Consider the following 19,910-nt stretch of genomic DNA (forward strand, 5'->3'; position numbering starts at 1 on the left):
AGCGACCGTTTACGTTTATTCCTTTATTTTTCCAATCTATATTTTTAAATATGGTTTCGAGAACTGCTATGAATAGTTTGGGTGACAGGGGGGGGGGAAGAAATAAAAAGATTCATTAATTATTTTTACCTTAGTGTCCCAAAAAGACGATGTTATTCGATATGGAAGAACTCTCTAAGTCATATATCAACATTATATCACTATATCATCCCCACTGAAGGTCCGAGACTCACTTTAGTTAGGTAATAAAGTTATACACATTAGAACATGATAGGAGTTGAACTTGCACGTATAGATTACTACTTTTTGCCCGCAACTCCGTGCGCGTAGACTTAAAAAAACAAAAGTGAGTAGCCTATGTGTTCTTCCAGACTATCCTCTACATTTATACTAAATTTCATCGAAATCCGGTGAGCAGTTTAGGCTACAAACTCTAACAAACATCCATCCATCCATCCATCCATCTAAACTTTTGCATTTATAATATTAGCAAGATGGTTCAGTTCCATGAAGCGGTTTCAACTGCGCCACCGTCGCTGTTGTTGAGCTTCCTTATTTTTTAAAAGAAAATCTGGCTCTCAAGAGGTTGATATTTTAGGAGGTGTCCATTCCATTGTTACCGATTGAACCGAAACATCATGACCTTTTTCAAGTGTGATTTGTCATTTATGTTTCCGCCAACCATTATAAGATAAATGTCAAGTGTCCTGTTTGTTATTTAGTTTTCGTAATTTTTTGAATTCGACCATCCAACCTTCGTACATTTTACAGTTATTTTTGGTTCCTTAACCTTGATAGAAACCATGCAGTAAACCGTTTGCCGCCACACGAACATTGAAAGTAGAATGAAATCTCTGGAGTTGTATTCACACATAAAAGTTTATAGTAAATTTTTAGCAGCATTGCTACTCGTAGACTTTGCTAATGATTATTACTTTACCTGCTAAAATCCAAAATGTAATGTTTTAAATATACGTATGTTAATATTAACCTCCGTAGAATCACCGCACCGGGTTTTCGTCATCCAAATAACTCTATCATCCGTCATCTCAGTCATCACTCCCTTCTTGATCATGTCACCTTTCATGCAATCCATCAGTCTCTTTCTAGGTCTACCTCTACCGGTATACCCTTCCAAACTCAAAAATAAAGTTCTCCTTGTACCTACATGTGAATGATACCTCATAACTTGCCCTTATGTTAATACTAGCTTTCGCCTGCGACTTTATCCGCGTGGAATTAAAAAAAAACAAAAGTGAGTACCCTATGTGTTCTTCCATACAATCCTCTACATCTATGCCAAATTTGATTGAGATCCGTTCAGCAGTTTAGGCTACAATCTCTAACAAACATCCATCCATCAATCTAAACTTTCGCATTTATAATATTAGTATGAATCTTCAACAAAGTCATAAAATAACTGGTTGACATATTATCCCACAAATCCGTCAATAACATCGATGGCAAAAATTCTTTAGTTTCTCCCATCATCATCAACATCTCGTTATCCTACTCCTGTAGGGTCGGCGCAAGTGGTTTTTGTCCTCCACATTACTCTATCATACGTCATTGCCGTCATTACTCCCTTTTTGATTATGTCACCTTTTACACAATCCATCCATCTCTATCTAGGTCTACCTCTACCGATGTACCCTTCCACACTCATAACTAACGTTCTCCTTGTAACATGCGATTCATCCCTCCTCATAACATGCCCATACCATGCTAAACTTTTAGTTAGTTACTCCATCTGGAACATAAATCATAAAAATAATAAAGGTATCAATATTTCTCAGTCAGAAGCTGTAAAGACGTTGCGCAATAAATTCTTATAGGTAGCGAGACAAAAGTGGCGCTGAAATCGTAAAGTTTTAATCTTAGCGATGGATTTCTTAGAGTCCATAAAACTCTAACTGCCAGTCACTATTGTATTGTATAATGAATACACAATTTAGCTAAGCCGGTTATATAAACTACTGTATTATCATTTTAATATTATAAATGCGAAAGTTTAGATTGTTGGATGAATGGATGTTTTCTAGAGTTTGTAGCCTAAACTGCTGAACGGATCTCGATGAAATTTGGCATATTTGATAGTCGGGAAGAACACATAGGCTGCTTGCTTTTGTTTTGTTTTTTTATTCCACGCGAACGGAGTCGAGAGCGAAAGCTAGTAACATAACAATCACCTGAGTAGTGGAGGTCACCCATTGGTCGAATTTCGACAATCGTTCATAATCAAGGAGGTTTTTATTATGTTTTCTATTTTTATATCACAAATAGGTTTACAATCTTATCACAATAGCTAGCAATTTTCACTTGTATCCATTCATGTATTTTTTTAAAGGCGTTAAAATATGCGCTAGTATTAACATAATGATAATTTGTAAAAATTACGATTTTTAAGGTATAAAATACCTTTTATTTCTAGTAAGAGATAGTCATAGTTTTATTTAACCTAACATGGATTTTAAAAGCTTTTGTACCTGTAGTAGTAGTAGTAGTAGTAGTAGGGGCTACGGTTTCCGCAACTCCACGACTAGCGCGTATTTTGCGTGAGAATAGGACATGGATAGCTCCAGCCTTTGTACCTGTAAAATGTGAAAATATAAGATTTAAAATGTTAAGAATAAAACTCTTACTTATTTCTAATTCGTCTCCCGAATGAAGTATGAAGGCGTGTCGAAAAGTATTCACTTTTCATAACTTCTTGAATAATCCTCGTTCATTAGACGCGAGTCTCGCAAAAAATTCGAGATGTAATAATCGCTTATTCCCTCTGGCAGTAATGTGCTGCATTATAGTGATGTCAGTTTAAAATACGAAGAGACGAGAAATCTTAATCACGATAGAATAATGTTTAAAGTTGACAATAAATGTTTACTATACATATTTTTGTAACAATATATCATATATTAATAGTATTACAAAATTGAAGAAAGATTTTATTATTTCTTTGCGATGTATAGGCTTTGAAGCTACTAACTTGATTTCTAAAATTCTTTTGTCATTATAAAGCTAAATTATCACCTGGTCCATAGGCTATATGCTACACCCAGAGACAGGGTAAGGAAATGGCAGAAAAGGCAAGAGACGCATTTTTACCATTAAGACGAATCTGGGACTTATCGCGAATTTAACATAAGAACAAGGCGTAGAAGCGACCTATTTATGATTTCCTAAATACATTTTGTAAGGGTGTTAGGAAAGCAAATTGAGGTCCGTAATATTTTTATCCTCTACTAACAAGCGCGGAAATATTTATCTTCACAATAATGTAAAAATCCTTACACATAATGTATTAACATTACTTTTTAGGAATACAAAAAAACTAGCAGCTAACTTATTGAAATTCGTTGCTCTCAGACAAATCGATTAATAAAAATGTGATAAAATCCTAACCTGCCATATTAACTTTAACTAAATATTTGACTTAGCTGAAGTAAACACATTCCAACTAACCCAAAAGTTTTATTGCAAACTTCTATTTGGAAATCTAGTAAAAAACAACAAAACAACGGTTAATAAAAAACATATATGTAATTAAAATTTCTTACACTTTTATAGGAGTACACTAAGTTCGTCTAGAAATGTTATTATTGATAAAAATCAGGATAGCAGCGAATACTTCAATATAAGAATCGTTATATATGTAAATAGTTTGAGGAAAATTCCAAGCGTCAATAAATTATTTATTTATCTTTCTTTTTCCAAAAGCCCATAATCTTCTTTTATCAAATCAGAGCCACGTTCAGCAATCATGATGGTAGGTCCGTTAGTATTACAACTTGTGATATTGGGCATTATACTGGCGTCGATAACACGCAGCCCTTTGACATGGTGCACTCGCAGACGACTGTCCACCACTGCTGAACTTGGATCAGGCCCCATCATACATGTACCCACCGGATGGTAAATTGTAGTCACAATTTCCGGAGCTATACATCTCCAGTATCCGTAACTATTTAATCTGTATTTGTTACATTTTGACCAATTATATCTGCCATGGAATGCATTCATACTTTTAAAGAAATCCGTTTCCGTAATATCAGCCAGCATAAGTATTCCCTCTACAACGGCTTTAACATCTCTTTCGTCATCTAAATAATTTGCATATATTAATGGATGATCAAATGGATTACTTGTATTTAAATGTATTTCCCCACGGGAATATGGATTTAGCAGGTTAAAATGAAAAACAACAGTATCATAGTGCGTTGCCAATTCACTGAAAGTTTGATTTATCGGTTCTTTATACATCGAAAAAAAGTTTTTGGCCTGGGGTGAATTCTTATGCCAAAAATCCAAATGTACTTCAAATTCTGGATGTGTAGCATTTCTATTTCTCGAATAAAATGCTAACAAATGAGGATAATTTGACTGTGCTAAGCCGCCAGTTCTATTATAAGAATAAAGAGCAACATTTAAATAGTTATTAATTTTATTTTGGGAGTATGACGTGGTACCAAATATTGGTACATTTATAGTCAGATGATCTTGTAAATTTTTACCTACTCCCGGTAAATCCACTTTACAAGTTATATTCTTAGATTCCAAATGTTTTTTTTCTCCGATTCCAGACAACATTAGCAATTGTGGAGAATTGATAGAGCCTCCACTAATAATAACTTCATTACTAGCAAATACTTTGATTTCTTTACCTTTGTATTTTACTACTACTCCGTATACTTTGTATTGACTATTTAGCAATATTTTTAAAACAAAAGCATTTTTTATTAACTTGAAATTTTCTCTGTGTTGGATTTGACTCAAATACGTAGTAGCCGTGCTAGCTCTTTTTCCATTGTAAGCAGTATCTCTAGATAGTCCTACACCTAGAAGATTACCCAAGTGCAGGTCTTCGTGTCTCTCTAAGCCTATCTGGCTATATGATTCCTTAAGATTTTCTATTAACTCTTCGTCTGTCTTATTAAATGTATTTATAACCTGTGGTCCATTTAATCCATAAAAATCTCGTATATAAGGATTTCGTAACAATTTCTGATCTTGTAGACTTTCCAATTTTTTATAATATTTAAAAACAATATCAGAGCACCATTGTTTATTACCCAGATCGGCCCATTTATTGAAATCAATAGCGATACCTCTAAAGTACACCATACCATTGATTGCACCAGATCCACCAAGCATTTTACCACGTGGCCAGTCTAGACTTCCTCCAACATTTGCGCCATTAATTCTTCCTGTTGGAACAGTCCTGTACTGCCAATCAGCTTCAGATTTTAGTAGCGATCGGTCATACGGTGGTACCTAAAAATACAAAACATTTGTTAAAATAAATTTTATTGAGGATATGTAATTGGCGACTACATTCTCCATTATGTGAATGAGACATAATTATCGTCTTCTTGGTCTTATTCTACTAACGTAGGCTTGGTATCAGATTTTTGATCTTCAAAACGATCTATTGTTATTAATTCCAGTCGTCTCCTATTTCTTAATCATGCCATTTTTACACTATCCATCGTTTTCTTACTAGGACATTGGTTGTGCTTCTGCACATTTATTAATGCTTCTCTAGTTATCGCATATATTATTATATTTCTTCCCGCCCCATAACATACTACTTTCAGACTTCCTCTAACATATTCCGTATCTTATTCAAATAGGTGGGAAAAATATGTGATACCAACGTAAGATTCTATGGGTGGATCACCACCTGCTTCTATCAATAAAACTTTCCACGGCTTTACTTCAGTCAGGCGATTAGCTACAACACAGCCAGCTGTTCCTGCACCGACCACTATGAAATTAAACATGTCACCATCTGAAATCGAATAACATAGTATAGTAACAAATTGGCCTTTAATAGTGCTTTCGGTGCCTGGATAGTAGATTTTGAATTTTTATTTACAACCATTTTTGTAACAGTCCTTTTGTTTTTTAAACAAAGTGCTTATTCCACCGACGTATAAAAATATTGCATAGAGGTTATTTACTATTGATTTTCTAATAAAATGTATTGTGTACCTTTGATGTCTGCACTCGGCTCCCACTTATCAGAAATTAGACAAATCGACGCCACCATAAAATTGAAACTCGAAAGGATGTCTTGAAATACATCACCGGTACTTGGCTTCAGACATGTATCCTTGAAGTAATGCGTACAATCGTTCTCTAGATGATTCCTGGAATGATAATTAACACTGAATTACCGAAGATCAAAATCAGTACAGGATCCTGAACTGAGATCAAACGTGTATGTAAGTTTTGTGATATGCCGTTAACGGTTACTACTGTCAATATCTTAGAAAAATATTAGTTAAAACAAAACTATATGATTAATAACGTTTATTTTAATTACCACATGCTCAAACAATTCCTAAAGAACAACTTAAAACGAATAAAATTTACCCAACACAGCCTTGCTTACTCTAGTTTAAAATTATATATGTATATGACTTGTTACAATTTTAATTAAAATGCACATTAAAAATACTTCGTTAACAGATAAGTACTAAAGTTAATTTGAATACATAATTATTTATATTCGTTATTCAGTTGTAAAACATGTTATTTTGGAGATAAGATTGAAATAATAATATCGAAGCTGTTCTCCATGATAATTAGGTCATATCAATACACTGCTTGATTGACGCCGTCCTCAATGCCTTCCATCAGAAGACGCATCATGATATGGTAGCATAGTGAGAAAAAATCGTTTGTTTTATGTATCTTTTTTGTAAAAAAAATTTGATAGTGAATAGACTAGCAAACACTCGAATAGGGAATCAAAAATGAATACAAAAAGTGATTAACCAACTTTAATAAATAGAATCCTCAGTCTGATTAAAATACCAAAATACTTCATAAATAAAAAGCAATATTTCCACTCCTAATTACCTCACCTAGTTCATATGTCTATTTCTATAGATATGCTAAGATAATGAATTGGAAAGTTTTGCTGTTAATTTGCACTTTTCTCTATAATACCGTAATCTTCTTTTATCAAATCAGAGCCACGTTCAGCAATCATGATGGTAGGTCCGTTAGTATTGCAACTTGTGATATTGGGCATTATACTGGCGTCGATAACTCGCAGCCCTTTGACATGGTGCACGCGCAGACGACTGTCCACCACTGCTGAACTTGGATCCGGCCCCATCGTACATGTACCCACCGGGTGGTAAATTGTCGCCACAATTTCTGGAGCTAAACATCTCCAGTAACCATAACTGTTTATTTTATATTTATTACATTTTCGCCAATTGTATCTTGCATGGAATGCATTAATACTTTTAAAGAAATCGGTTTCTGTAATATTAGTCAGCATAAGTATTCCCTCTACGACTGCTTTAATATCTCTTTCGTCATCTAAATAATTTGAATAAATCAATGGATGATCGTATGGATTGCTGGTATTTAAATATATATTTCCACGGGAATATGGATTTAACAGATTAAATTGAAAAACAATTGTGTCATATTTTTCAACTAATTGTACAAATTTTTGATAAATCGGTTTTTTAAACATCGAAAAAAAGTTTTTGGCTTCGGTTGAATTTTTATACCAATTAGCCAAATGGACTTCGAATTCAGGATTTGTAGCATTTTTATTTCTCGAATAAAATGCTAGTGTATGAGGAAAACCTGATTGTGCTAAAAGACCGGTACGATTATAAGAGTAAAGCGCAAACTTTAAATATTCATCAATTCGACTCTGAGAACGAGGTAAAGTACCAAAAATTGGTAAATTTATTGTAAGGTGATCTTGTAAATTTTTACCTACTCCTGGTAAATCTACTTTACAAGTTATGTTCTTAGATTCCAAATGTTTTTTCTCTCCGATTCCAGACAACATTAACAATTGTGGAGAATTGACAGATCCTGCACTAATAATAACTTCATTACTAGCAAATACTTTTATTTCTTTACCTTTGTATTTTACTACTACTCCGTAAACTTTGGATTGACTATCTAACATTATCTGTACAACAAAAGCATTTTTTAATATTTTAAAATTTTCCCTGTGTTGGATTTGACTCAAATACGTAGTAGCCGTACTGGCTCTTCTTCCATTATAAGCAGTATCTCTAGTGATTCCTGATCCTAGAAGATTAGCTAATTGCAGGTCTTCGCGTGTTTCTAAACCTATCTGATTGTATGACACTAGAATTTTTTTAACAAGTTCCTCATCAGTCCTATTAAAAGTGTTAATAACCTGAGGTCCTTTCAATCCATAAAAATCTCGTATAAAAGGATTTCGTAACAACTTTTGATCTTGAAGACTTTCCAATTTTTTATAATATTTAAAAACAATATCAGAACACCATTCTTTATTACCCAGATCGGCCCATTTATTGAAATCAATAGCGATACCTCTAAAGTACACCATACCATTGATTGCACCAGATCCACCGAGCATTTTACCACGAGGCCAGTCTAGCCTTCCTCCAACATTTGCGCTATTAGTTCTTCCTGTTGGAACAGTCTTGTACTGCCAATCGACTTCAGATTTTTGTAGTGATCGGTCATATGGAGGTATCTAAAAATACAACATTGGTTAAATTTATTTTTATATTCTTAATGGTGTTAAAAGGTACATAATACTAACGTAAGATTCTATGGGAGGATCGCCGCCAGCTTCTATCAATAAAACTTTCCATGATTTAACTTCACTCAAACGATTAGCTACAACACAACCGGCAGTTCCTGCACCGACCACTACGAAATTAAACACGTCCCCATCTGGAAAGTATTACGTGAAATAGTCAGAAACGTAGGCATTTTGTCAGATATTTTTTTCTAAAATACTTTATAGTAGTTAATCGTCATATTTATTTTGTCCTCATTGCGGAAATCTATACTAATATACTAAAGTGTAAACACACACTACTTCGTGGCGAAGAATGCCAGCAATCACAGCATATTTTTGAATAATTCCTTCTTTAATAAAAAAAAACCTACATTTACGACACGCTTTAGGCTATATATTTAGACACTATAAAGCTTAGGGGGTAAAAAAAAAATTGGAAAATACATTCATGTGAGAAAGTGACCTGTGAGTGATAAACTACAAGCTGCCAACTTTAAGAAAACAAGGTTATCATGGTAATTTTGACATTTGCAATTGAGAATTTGACAAATGTAATTTTTTTTATAATTTCATGCGTATGGAGCCGCACGGGTACAGCTAGTCTCAGCATAACGCGTGACCTGACAAATCTAAAAGTCCACAATTTAATAAAGAAATTGTTAAAAGTGTTGTAAATGATGTGGACACCTTCAAGAGTAAGGTGCCGATTTTACTAACCATGCAAGTACTACGATTCTAAAAAATCTACTTACCTTTGATGTCTGCGCTTGGCTCCCACTTGTCAGTAATAAGACACGTCGACGTAACTATCAAATGGAAAGTCGAAAGGATGTCTTGAAAGACATCCCCGGTATTTGGCTTGGGGCAGCTGTCCTTCAGATAATTCGGAAGACAACTATTTTCTAGATAATTCCTATAAGAAATATCTAATTCTGTATATGAACTTACCAACCTTAGAGTTTTAGGATTAGAAGAGCATTTAAACACTGTGCAATACCCAATATTCGAAGTAACTACAACAGAATAAAATCCATTTTACCAAATGCCATATTTCAAAATCGAAAGTTAAACAACATTTTTTTATGTATCCGATATGTTCAATCAATTGAGTTTCATAGAAGGGCAGCAATTATTTTGACCCATTTGGTTCGAAAATGTATTTTACATTCAAATATTGTTACACGTTGGCAAATCCTTAAAATATAAAAAATTGGGAGATTGAAAATTTAAAACTCTTAAATACCTTAACATTTCTAAAATAATTGTGAATAATAGTTATAATTATAATAATAAACAGTTATTGACACACTATAACAATTGTTAACTTTCAAACGTGCATTTATATGCACATATTATAAACGTTTTTTTAAATTAATACAGATAAGAAATATAAAAACTTTATTGTTCGATAAATGCGTATTTTTTCAGCCGTCTATGTTTTTTGCCATAGTTGTCTTATCGAAGTCATTCACCTAGTTGCCTCAGCCAGTATCGCTATTTTCAAAGCTGACACAACAATAACAAGTAACGATCAATTTCGCAGTCACTTGGACAGATAAGACCAAGTTGGCCTCTATAAACCTTTGCTGGTATGTCTCAACAGCGCGATTTTCGCGAAATGTCTCGTCACGCATAGCAGAATTATGGAACGATGATTTGGCGGTACATCCAAATCAGTAAGATGTAGGATACATCGGATGCTAGCTAAAAGGCGGACAACCCAACTGCAATTCCACTGGTGTTCCATGGACGTCGATATCTACCTAGGTTTTAGACTGACGTGTCGAATTAAAACATATTACTATCTCTTTCATACTCTTCAACGTAACAAAGACTAGTCCTACGATGTCTATATCTGTCCACAATCAATAATAGCGAACTGTAACTTAATGTCTTTTTTTAATTCAAGTCTTTTATACCATAATCTTCTTTTATCAAATCAGAGCCACGTTCAGCAATCATGATGGTAGGTCCGTTAGTATTGCAACTTGTGATATTGGGCATTGTACTGGCGTCGATAACACGCAGCCCTTTGACATGGTGCACGCGTAGGCGACTGTCCACCACTGCTGAACTTGGATCCGGCCCCATCATACATGTACCCACTGGATGGTAAACTGTTATCACAATTTGCGGAGCTATACATCTCCAGTATGCATCACTGTTTGTTTCATGTGCATTACATTCAGGCCAATTGTATCTACCAATAAATCCATTTATGTCTATAAAGAAATCAGTATCAACTATTCGTGATAAAATTTGTACACCTTTTATTGAAGCATCAAGATCTCTTGCATCGTCAAAATAATTTGGATATATTAAGGGATAATCGAAAGGATTATTTGTATTTAAAGAAATATTTCCACGGGAATAAGGATGTAATAAATTGAATTGAAAAACGTAGACGCTGTGGTCCTCGATTAATTTTGCGAAAGTTTTTGCGATCGGTTCTTTATAGATTGCGAAGTAATTTTTAGCAGCAGTTGAATTTTTCGAAAATATCACCATATGACTTTGAAAGTCTGGTATTGAAGCATTTTCAGCTTTAGAAAAAAATGCAAGTATATCTGCAATACTAATTTGAGCCCAAGAACCAGTACGATTGTAAGAATACAGTGCAACGTCTAAATATTTTAGTTCCATATTTTCATAGCCAGGTTTATTACCAAAACAGGTATATTTAGTATTATGTGATCTTGTAAATTTTTACCCACTCCGGGTAAGTCTACTTTACACGGTATTCTTTTAGCTTCCAAATGTTTCTTCTCTCCTATGCCAGACAACATTAAAAGTTGAGGTGAATTAATAGTCCCAGCGCTCAAAATTACTTCAAGCCTCGCAAATATTTTCATAGTTTTACCTTTGTGTTTTACTAAAACTCCATATGCCCTGAAATTGTTATCAACTAGGACTTTTAAAACTAGAGCATTTTTAATTAACTTGAAATTCTTTCTAATTTGTATGGAACTTAGATATGTGGAGGCTGTACTAGCCCTTCTTCCATTACTTGCAGTGGCTCTAAATATTCCTGAGCCTAGAAGATTAGCTGTTTGTAAATCTTCTCGTATTTTAAAGCCCATTTGGTTATAAGAACTAAGAACTTTTAGAGTTAGATTTCTATAGGTGTTATTAAAAGTATTGATAACTTGTGGTCCATCAAGACCGTATGTATTTCTTACATAAGGATTTTTTAACAACTTCTCATCTTGAAGACTTTGGGACTTTTTGAAAAACTTATGAAGAATATCTGGATGCCACTCGGGATTACCAAGTTTATACCACTTTTCGTAATCATAAGATAAACCTTCAAAGTATATCATGCCATTAATACCGCTGCTCCCGCCTAGCATTTTTCCCCTGGGCCAAGTCACCGTTTCCCCGACGTTTGCTTGGTTAGTTCGTCCATTTGGCACGGTCTTGTAGTTCCAGTCGTACGGAGAATTTCTTAAACTTTTATCGAGTTGTGGTATCTAGAGGCAGAAGTGCATTGAATTAATTTTCTCATATACTAGTCAAAAATAAAACCGATGTTTATATTGAAAAAAACGATTGCAGCATTATTCGTATTTTTATGAGTTATTTCAAGTCATGAATGATAGGGGACATAATGAAGTATGTTTTATGCATACTGTTACCTAATACAACAAAATAACGTTATTCAAATGTTATTCGTATGTTATTCGTTTAAAAAGAAATGCTTTTCCAGATTATGCGTAACACTAAACACGATGGTAATAAAAATCACGTTTTTAAACAATGTAAACGACTGCTATAAAAGGAAATAACTTTAAATTAGAAGTGATCAAGGAAACTATTAATTCATCAACAAAGCCGAATATTAATATTGAAACTCACATAAGATTCTATAGGCGGATCACCGCCTGCTTCAATAAGTAATACTCTCCATTGTGTCACTTCCGTTAATCTATTGACCACTACGCAGCCTGCCGACCCTGCTCCAACCACTATGAAATCGAATGTATCAAAACCTAAAACAATAAATATATCATCTTATCTATATACATATAATGAAATTGAATTGTCAGTTTGTAACGTCAAAAGGAAATTCCAGATTTCGGGAACATGATGTATTTTCGTTGCTGATAAGAAAAATCGCATTTAAAAAAATTTTGTCTGTCTGTCTGTCCACAAGCCGCGTTTGTTCCGGGTAACCTCCGAAACAGCTGGGCCGATATCGACCGGACTTTCACTGAAAGGTAGGGCATAGACGGGCATATTATAGGCTACTTTTTAATCCTTATATTCCATGGACGAGGTTGCGGGCAACAGCTAGTAAAAAATGTAAAATGTGAAAAATTGACAAATCTCGCCCCGTACATAAATGTTTTAGATTTCATGTAAAACCTAGTCATTTTAGTTAATGTCTATTATGAAGCCTTGGCATACGACGCCCCTATTTTGATGGCATGCCACTTGCTTATAATACCAGCTCTATCTAAATCTAAGCAAAGCAAGAACGGAGTGTCTATGAAAATATTACTCTCCTAATAGTTAGGGATACAACACTAGTGATGACCTTCCTTCATCAGTTTTCCTGATAAAGCCATTACATGAGATAACAAGATCAAATATTTTTCAACAGTATACCAATATCAATATGCCCGTTAAATACAACATTCGTAGTTAAAATATTTTCATTACAATTACGAGTATAACCTGCGTTTATCGCAATGGGAAATTTCAGTATTATCATTTGTTAATGGTAACCTCAAATTTATTCGTGTTACAGACTGATTAGAATGCGAAATAAAAAACTATGTTATAGAAACTTAGTTTTTTTTTTCTGAAAATTTATGTTTTTACGGTTAAGACCTACATACATGAATTTCCAATTATAATTCAAATTGTATTACATTTTGATAACCAAAATAAACATATATAATTTATTTACATATGTATAAAGGAATGTAACATTATAAATAGAATTCGTTCACCTTTGATGTCTACACTCGGCTCCCACTGATCAGTAATGAGACAAGTCGACGCTACCATGAAATGATAAGTGGAAAGAATATCTTGAAACGCAGCTCCAGTATTTGGTTTCAAGCAGCTGCCCTTGAGATGACAACTAAAATATAATCAAACATATAAAACCTTTTTTTACCTCTAAAAAAAGAAAAAAATAATTTAACCGTACTGGCCACTTTGACTGAACATGGCAGCGAATAAATGCAGTTTAAAAGACCACCATCATAGAAAAACACTTTACTGGTACTGTCATTGTTTTGTTAGTTAAATAGGCAAAGTACTTGACGTTAAAAATTAACTCAGATAACGGAAGAGGTAATGAGACACATACATTTAGTTAACAGATAAGTAAATACCCCGAGATGCTTAACATTCCTACTTGTACTATATCAAGGTTTGTAATTCATAAAATGTCATTACTTCACTTCCAAAATAACCTTAACTTTTGATAAAAAAAATCATGAAATTTAAATTAAAATAATAAACACATCATTTTTTCTCTATCCGTGATACATAAATAGGTAGTCGATTTTATTTTTAATTCTTTACGAAGCATGGCCATTGAAAAGCTGAATAAGTTTCATTCATACACGTTCGATAGAAAATCACACAATAGCTTTACAAAATGAAATAACCTAATCGTGTCTTCATACTATACCTGAGCGAGTAACTTTTTCTTTTGTTAAAAGTGGATTTTACCGGAAAAAGAAATTTATAGCGAAAATATACTAGGTGGTCTCTAATAAAGATAAATACGCCGATAATGATCCAAAACGTTTGAAAATCTTAATAAGGTTATATTGTTTGGCGGGAAAGTTGATTGTTACCTTACTGTAAATTATTTACATAAAAAGTATATTTATTGGTTAATATTAATAGCTTTAGACCGCAAGTATGTCCACGTATAATTTAAAAAAAGTAATTAGCCTTTGTGTTCTTCCATCCTATTCCTACATCTATGCTTTTATTTCGGTCAGCAGTTTATCCATCCATCTAAACATTCGCATTTATATTAGGGAGATGTAGGAAGTGTAAGCTATGTTGATTTTTTTTTTAAATCTCTTAGATATTCTGAAAAAATATCTGCTAATACAAAATCATGCCATAAACTGAGTCTTAAACAAGGTAAGCCTCATTTATCCCATCTTTATAGTACTAAAGTGAAAAAGATATTCACAACGGTTTTAAAAGAACATTTACATTTTAGAGGCGTGAATTTAAACCGCTATGAATGGAAGAATATTTAAATTTAGTCGATTGATCACACAAATGTGTTTTAAGAACATTTTACATTACTCATGGCATAGAGTTTTTAGAGAGATATTAAAAGAATCTCAAATGTTTTTATTCATTTATTATTGAAGTATACTTGTGGAATTTATAAAAGAGATATTTTGCTTTTGTGGTAATTAAAATTAACCTAAATTTATTAAATCACTACATAGGAAATTTTCTATCCGAGGGACTCGCTATTTACGTCGAGAAATCTGTTGTTGTCATTGACATTGTTGATATTTGTAAGTAAAATAAATTATGTTTTTCGCATTGTGAGACATTAATTACAATATCGAAGAGTCCTCATAAGTATGATAATGTTTCAATTTTCAAATCATACGATACGGTAAAAGTTTTATAAATATTGGTTCATTTATTTTTCTTATTTTCAAAATGATGTTATAAATATTACAACGTTTTAAAATACTTAGTAGTCAAGGAACCTTAGGACTTAAAGTAATATTATATTCCGGTTGAATTTACTTTAACGTGTATTTTAAGCAATTTACATATATATCGAAACACAATCTTAATTACTAAATAAAACACTTAAAAAATATTATTTCCAACAAAAAACCGTTCAAACCAAGTCATGTCTTTATAATTTTTTCACGACATTTTCGTAGAACTATGCTAAATGTTAAGATAACTTTCTTCTGCCTTGTCCCACGAACGGTGTACCATAGGACTCGAAGTACCGTCGCACTCTGCGGTCTCCGTGGGCGTGGGACCACACCGCCGCATGGAGTTGCTCAATTAGTTCGAGAGTCGTCACGCTGATAGGCACCTCGTGTGTCAGTCCGAAGAAATTGCCGCGTTCTTCGTCAAGAAAGTCACTCACCTATGAATTGATTTTATAATACTACTAGTTTTCAATTAGAATTAAAAAAAAACAACTGCAAATAGCCTGTGTTCTTCAAGACTATCCTCTACATCCATGCCAAATTTCATTGAGATCCCTTCAGCCGTTTAGGCTATAAACTCTAACAAACACCCATCTATCTAAACTTTCACATTTATTATTATTATCTATTTCATACTAATATTATAAAGAGAAAATATTTGTATAATATTTTTGTATGTATGAAATAACTCAAAAACTACTGGGCCGATTTTAAAAATTCTTTCACCGTTAGAAAGGTAATTTATCTGTGAATAACATAGGCTATATATTTTAATTTTACGTGGGCGAAGTCGCGAGCAACAGCTAGTTATTAGTAAGATGACAATTCGGTAATTTTAAAATTAGCAGTGGATTTATTTGACTATTATTATAATAGTATTTCATTAATGAAACACATATTGGTTAATAATTAAATCATCATCTCAATCAGACTGATAATAATGATAAGATATAATTTAGTCTGCAGTGAAAACCTACACATTATTATAGGACATAATACGGAACGTATTTAATAGAAAATTCTACAATCATTTATGTATTATTATATTTAAATAATACTCACACCTCTATTAATTATAATACTGAAAACGAAAATAACAATTTTATTCCAAAACATTTTAACAAATTCCCGAGTATTAAACTAAACACATTGTTTAGAATTTGCCTACATTTTGTTTGGAAATTGGAATACGATATAAATAAAATGGTACAAATTTTTATCGCTTCTTCATTATATTCCATTGTAATAAAATATTACGAGTACTTGTTCAACGTTTACTATCCAACAATATATAGTTTTAAATTACAAAGTCTTGTTTTTTGTTTATACATTTGGATTTATATTCAAGTAACTGGCTGTACCTGTGCAGCTTCATCCGCATGAAATTATGAAAATTTTATTTTATTGTTTACATTTGTCAAATTATCAATAGCAAATGTCAAAATGACATGACATAACAAACCTTAGCGATCTGTCTTTCTTGATGTTGGCAGCAACTTATGGTCTATTTCCCGCATTAGGGTTTTTATCCAAATATTTACCCCGTAAGTTATTAAACTTAAGTAAACGTGAGTTATTAAGCCATTAGGCGTGAAAATATACAGCCTGAAGCATGACGTGTGTAGGGCTTTATATTAAAAAAAAGGATTATTCAAACATATGTTGTAATTGCTGACATTTTACGCCACAGAGTATTGTGTTTACACTTTATTATATTAGTATAGAGTATAGATAGTACAGATAGACATATACTCTACAAACATTTCATCATTTCGCTTCTAATCAATATCTACAGTTTAATAGTAATGTATATTAATAATGTTCATAGCAATAAAACAATAAGTAGTTTTTGCATTATTTATTTAAAATACTGTAATAATTTTACTAAATAATAAAATTACTCTTCTTCAATAATTTATAAGTGAAAGTAAACATACTGTAAAAGTTGTGTAAAGTCACAACAGTTTACTTTATTTTTTTCTTTATAGTAGCTGTCAAACATTGTTACTGTATGATGGAAATGCTTTTAAAATACCCAACTGGCAACATTTACCAAATATACATTTTTATTAAAATATTTTAGCATTAAATGTTCTTTTTGTAATACAAAAATAATATGTTAAGCATTGACAGTAAGCAGAGTATTGGCATACTGGAACTCCGGACTGTTCTCATATTCTGACATATCCAGAGCCACTTCACAACTCTCTCTTACAACACGACGTGGATCATTCAAATACCTGAAAAAAAATCACATTTAACTACAACTTGCTGTTTTTTGCGACTTTCTCCGTGTGAAATTAAAAAATATAGCAAAATTACTCACTGATAACTTTTTAATGGTGAACTAATTTTTTGAAATTGGTAAAGTAGTTTTTGAGTTATTTCAATACATATAAATCTTTCCTCTTTAAACATTAGTATAGATTTTTTTTTTAAATTGCAAAACCAGCGCTTGACCACTATCCCACCTAGACCAAGGTGAAGATGTGGTCAAGTATGTTTGATTAATATTAGTGTGATTATATTTGAAGATGTAATAAATCACACTAATTTAAATATCATAGTATGTAAACTGTTCAACAAATATTAATAAAATTTGTCACAAATTTAAAAAATTGTCCGGTAGAATAGACTTCTAATAGCAGGTGCACATCTTTGACAAACAATCGCACGACAGTTGTGCGATTGTCAATTGTCTCGCAGCCAATTCAACTGTCTCGTAGCAAAACTATAATTCGAGAAGTATACGCGTGTTCCATATAAGCAGGAATCAAAGCCAGATTAAACAGTTGTGTAAAGGTGTGCACACATTCTTACTAAGGTCTGTTCTTTGAGGAAGGTGTACAAAAGCTAATTTTATTTTATCTAATAAACAATAAGTTTAAAATTCTGACCGTTTTAGCACCTCAGTGCATTCATCGGTGGCTATAGAGCCAAGTGCTTCAGCGGCTTCATGTCTCACCATCTCATGTTCATTGATATCTTCCAATGTCTGCTTCAAGTATGGCACACTGCGCTCATCTTGCATCTGACCAAACACAAATGCCACTTCATGACGGAATAATGCACTGCTGCCTTTGAGGCCTGAAACACACGTAAAATTTTATGATTAAAACAGTAAGAACATAACCAAAAACACACAAGTAATGTCTGAAATATAAGGTTTTTATCAAGTATTCTTATATAAATCAAACATTAAAATTGAACAAATGCCCTCAACCTTATGCAGGTTTGGTACAGTATGTCCTGGTCTTCCATACATTTCTATCAGCTGTTATATCTGCACTACCTTGTTTAGCATATCCTCTTTCACAATCCATACATACTTTCTCAGTCTTCCTCTACCCTTATAACCTTCCACATGAGGCATCCATTAAAATGTATGACATAAATTTAATGCATTAACAAATCAATTCAATTCAAGAGGAAGACCGTAGAAAGTATGAATGGATTGTGTGAAAGAGGATATGCTTAAGAAAGGAGTGGATTCAGATATGGCTGATAGAGATGTATGGAAGAGCAGCACATACTGTGCCGACCCTCTGTAAGGGATAAGGGAAAGTGGATGATGAACAAATCAATTCAATTACCTTCACCCAATGCATTGATGCTCTCTGTTGTACTCAAATTTCGCAAACTGAACATAGCTCTATATCTTTCAAATAATGATTTTGTTTCATCCATTAAAGTTTTCTTTAAGCTTTCAACATTTAATTCTGCACTTGGTGGAGCCGGGTCCACTGAGCTGTACGGACTCTTCGATAAATTGTCATCTTTAGTACTTTCATTTGCAATCCAATTTAACCTTTGCAAAGCAATTTGACAAGTCTCGGCAACTTCAATAGCTTGATCATGTTGATATTTTTCTAGAATCTCTCGGAGATTTGGGTCTCCTATAGCCCCAAGCGCCTCTCCTGAAATTAGAATATTTTTGTCTAATTAAAAAAATCGCAACAAATTAGGTACATCAAATTAAATAAATTATGTACTTAGACAAAAGTGAACTAATGATACAACATTTATAAATGGGCTTGGCTTCTAAGGGACTACAATTATATACGTTCTTATCATTGTTATCGTGTACGTGAGGATTTAAAATTGATAAAGTTACATACCAGCTTCATGGCGTACTATGGGGTCTTGTTCTATATCTTCTAATACTTTTCTTAACACTGGAATGGCTCTTTTATCTTGCATTTGGCCTAAACAATACGCTAACTCGTGTTTTAACAAAACTGACTCATCTTTGAAACAGTCGCTGATACATTCTATCGAAGTTTCGCCGCCTAAGTTTCGCAAACTGAAGAGTGCTCTAAACCGCTCCTTCATCGGTCTTGACGGGTCGTTTAATACTTTTCCAATATTTTTGATAGCAGATTCACCAACGTTTACCATTTTTGTATTTTGTAAAATAACTTAAAAGCGTAATAAACGTGTTCCAAGTTTAATCAAATTCAAAATATGTTTTCCGTATTGACAGCTGACAGCTAATTATTATGTGTCACTTTGACAGATTTGGAGCGTTTTGAAATTTGAAAGAAAGTGTTATCCCAATGTAAAACGTAATTTCGATTGTTTTCTTAATTTGAAAAAAAACTTTCATTTCATGACGTGTTTATAGGCGCAGTCGTGTAGTTAATAACGAACTGCCATTAAATATTATAAATTCGCTCCACTGACCA

At 33.0% G+C, this 19,910-nt stretch overlaps 3 protein-coding genes and 1 pseudogene across 3 annotated transcripts; all 4 read right to left on the minus strand.

Annotated features, from left to right (window-relative positions):
- Positions 1-3,721: 3,721 nt before the first annotated feature.
- LOC106107468 (glucose dehydrogenase [FAD, quinone]-like) lies at positions 3,722-8,446 on the minus strand (the record flags this gene model as incomplete). The annotated part of the gene is given in 4 exon segments (XM_013288334.1): positions 3,722-5,271; positions 5,655-5,788; positions 5,992-6,149; positions 8,359-8,446. Coding segments are annotated over 3 exon segments (1,742 nt in total), but the record flags the coding sequence as incomplete, so codon positions are not given.
- LOC106107469 (glucose dehydrogenase [FAD, quinone]-like) lies at positions 6,862-9,580 on the minus strand (the record flags this gene model as incomplete). Its single annotated transcript, XM_013288335.1, has 3 exons — positions 6,862-8,506; positions 8,576-8,709; positions 9,310-9,580. Coding segments are annotated over 3 exons (1,983 nt in total), but the record flags the coding sequence as incomplete, so codon positions are not given.
- Positions 9,581-9,941: 361 nt separating this feature from the next.
- LOC106107467 lies at positions 9,942-13,785 on the minus strand (annotated as a pseudogene).
- A 3,323-nt stretch (positions 13,786-17,108) lies between these two features.
- Positions 17,109-19,732, minus strand: LOC106106968 (deoxyhypusine hydroxylase). The gene is made up of 4 exons (XM_013287630.1): positions 19,344-19,732; positions 18,819-19,142; positions 18,123-18,312; positions 17,109-17,465 (listed from the first exon to the last, which is right to left on the minus strand). The coding sequence occupies exons 1-4, from the start codon at positions 19,621-19,623 to the stop codon at positions 17,345-17,347; spliced, it is 915 nt and encodes a 304-aa protein (XP_013143084.1). The 5' UTR covers positions 19,624-19,732; the 3' UTR covers positions 17,109-17,344.
- Positions 19,733-19,910: the final 178 nt, after the last annotated feature.

Source organism: Papilio polytes, unplaced genomic scaffold (genome assembly GCF_000836215.1).
Source record: "Papilio polytes unplaced genomic scaffold, Ppol_1.0 DF822067.1, whole genome shotgun sequence".
NCBI lineage: Eukaryota > Metazoa > Arthropoda > Insecta > Lepidoptera > Papilionidae > Papilio > Papilio polytes.

What these genes read in the sequence shown, in the direction of transcription:
- LOC106106968 (XM_013287630.1), bottom strand. Translation starts at nt 19,623, where the DNA reads ATGGTAAACGTTGGTGAATCTGCTATCAAAAATATTGGAAAAGTATTA. An exon ending in CATAGTACGCCATGAAGCTG is followed by an intron (nt 19,143 to 19,343) that starts GTATGTAACTTT and finishes TTCTAATTTCAG; the next exon opens with GAGAGGCGCTTGGGGCTATA. An exon ending in TGCACTGAGGTGCTAAAACG is followed by an intron (nt 17,466 to 18,122) that starts GTCAGAATTTTA and finishes ATTTTTTTTCAG; the next exon opens with GTATTTGAATGATCCACGTC.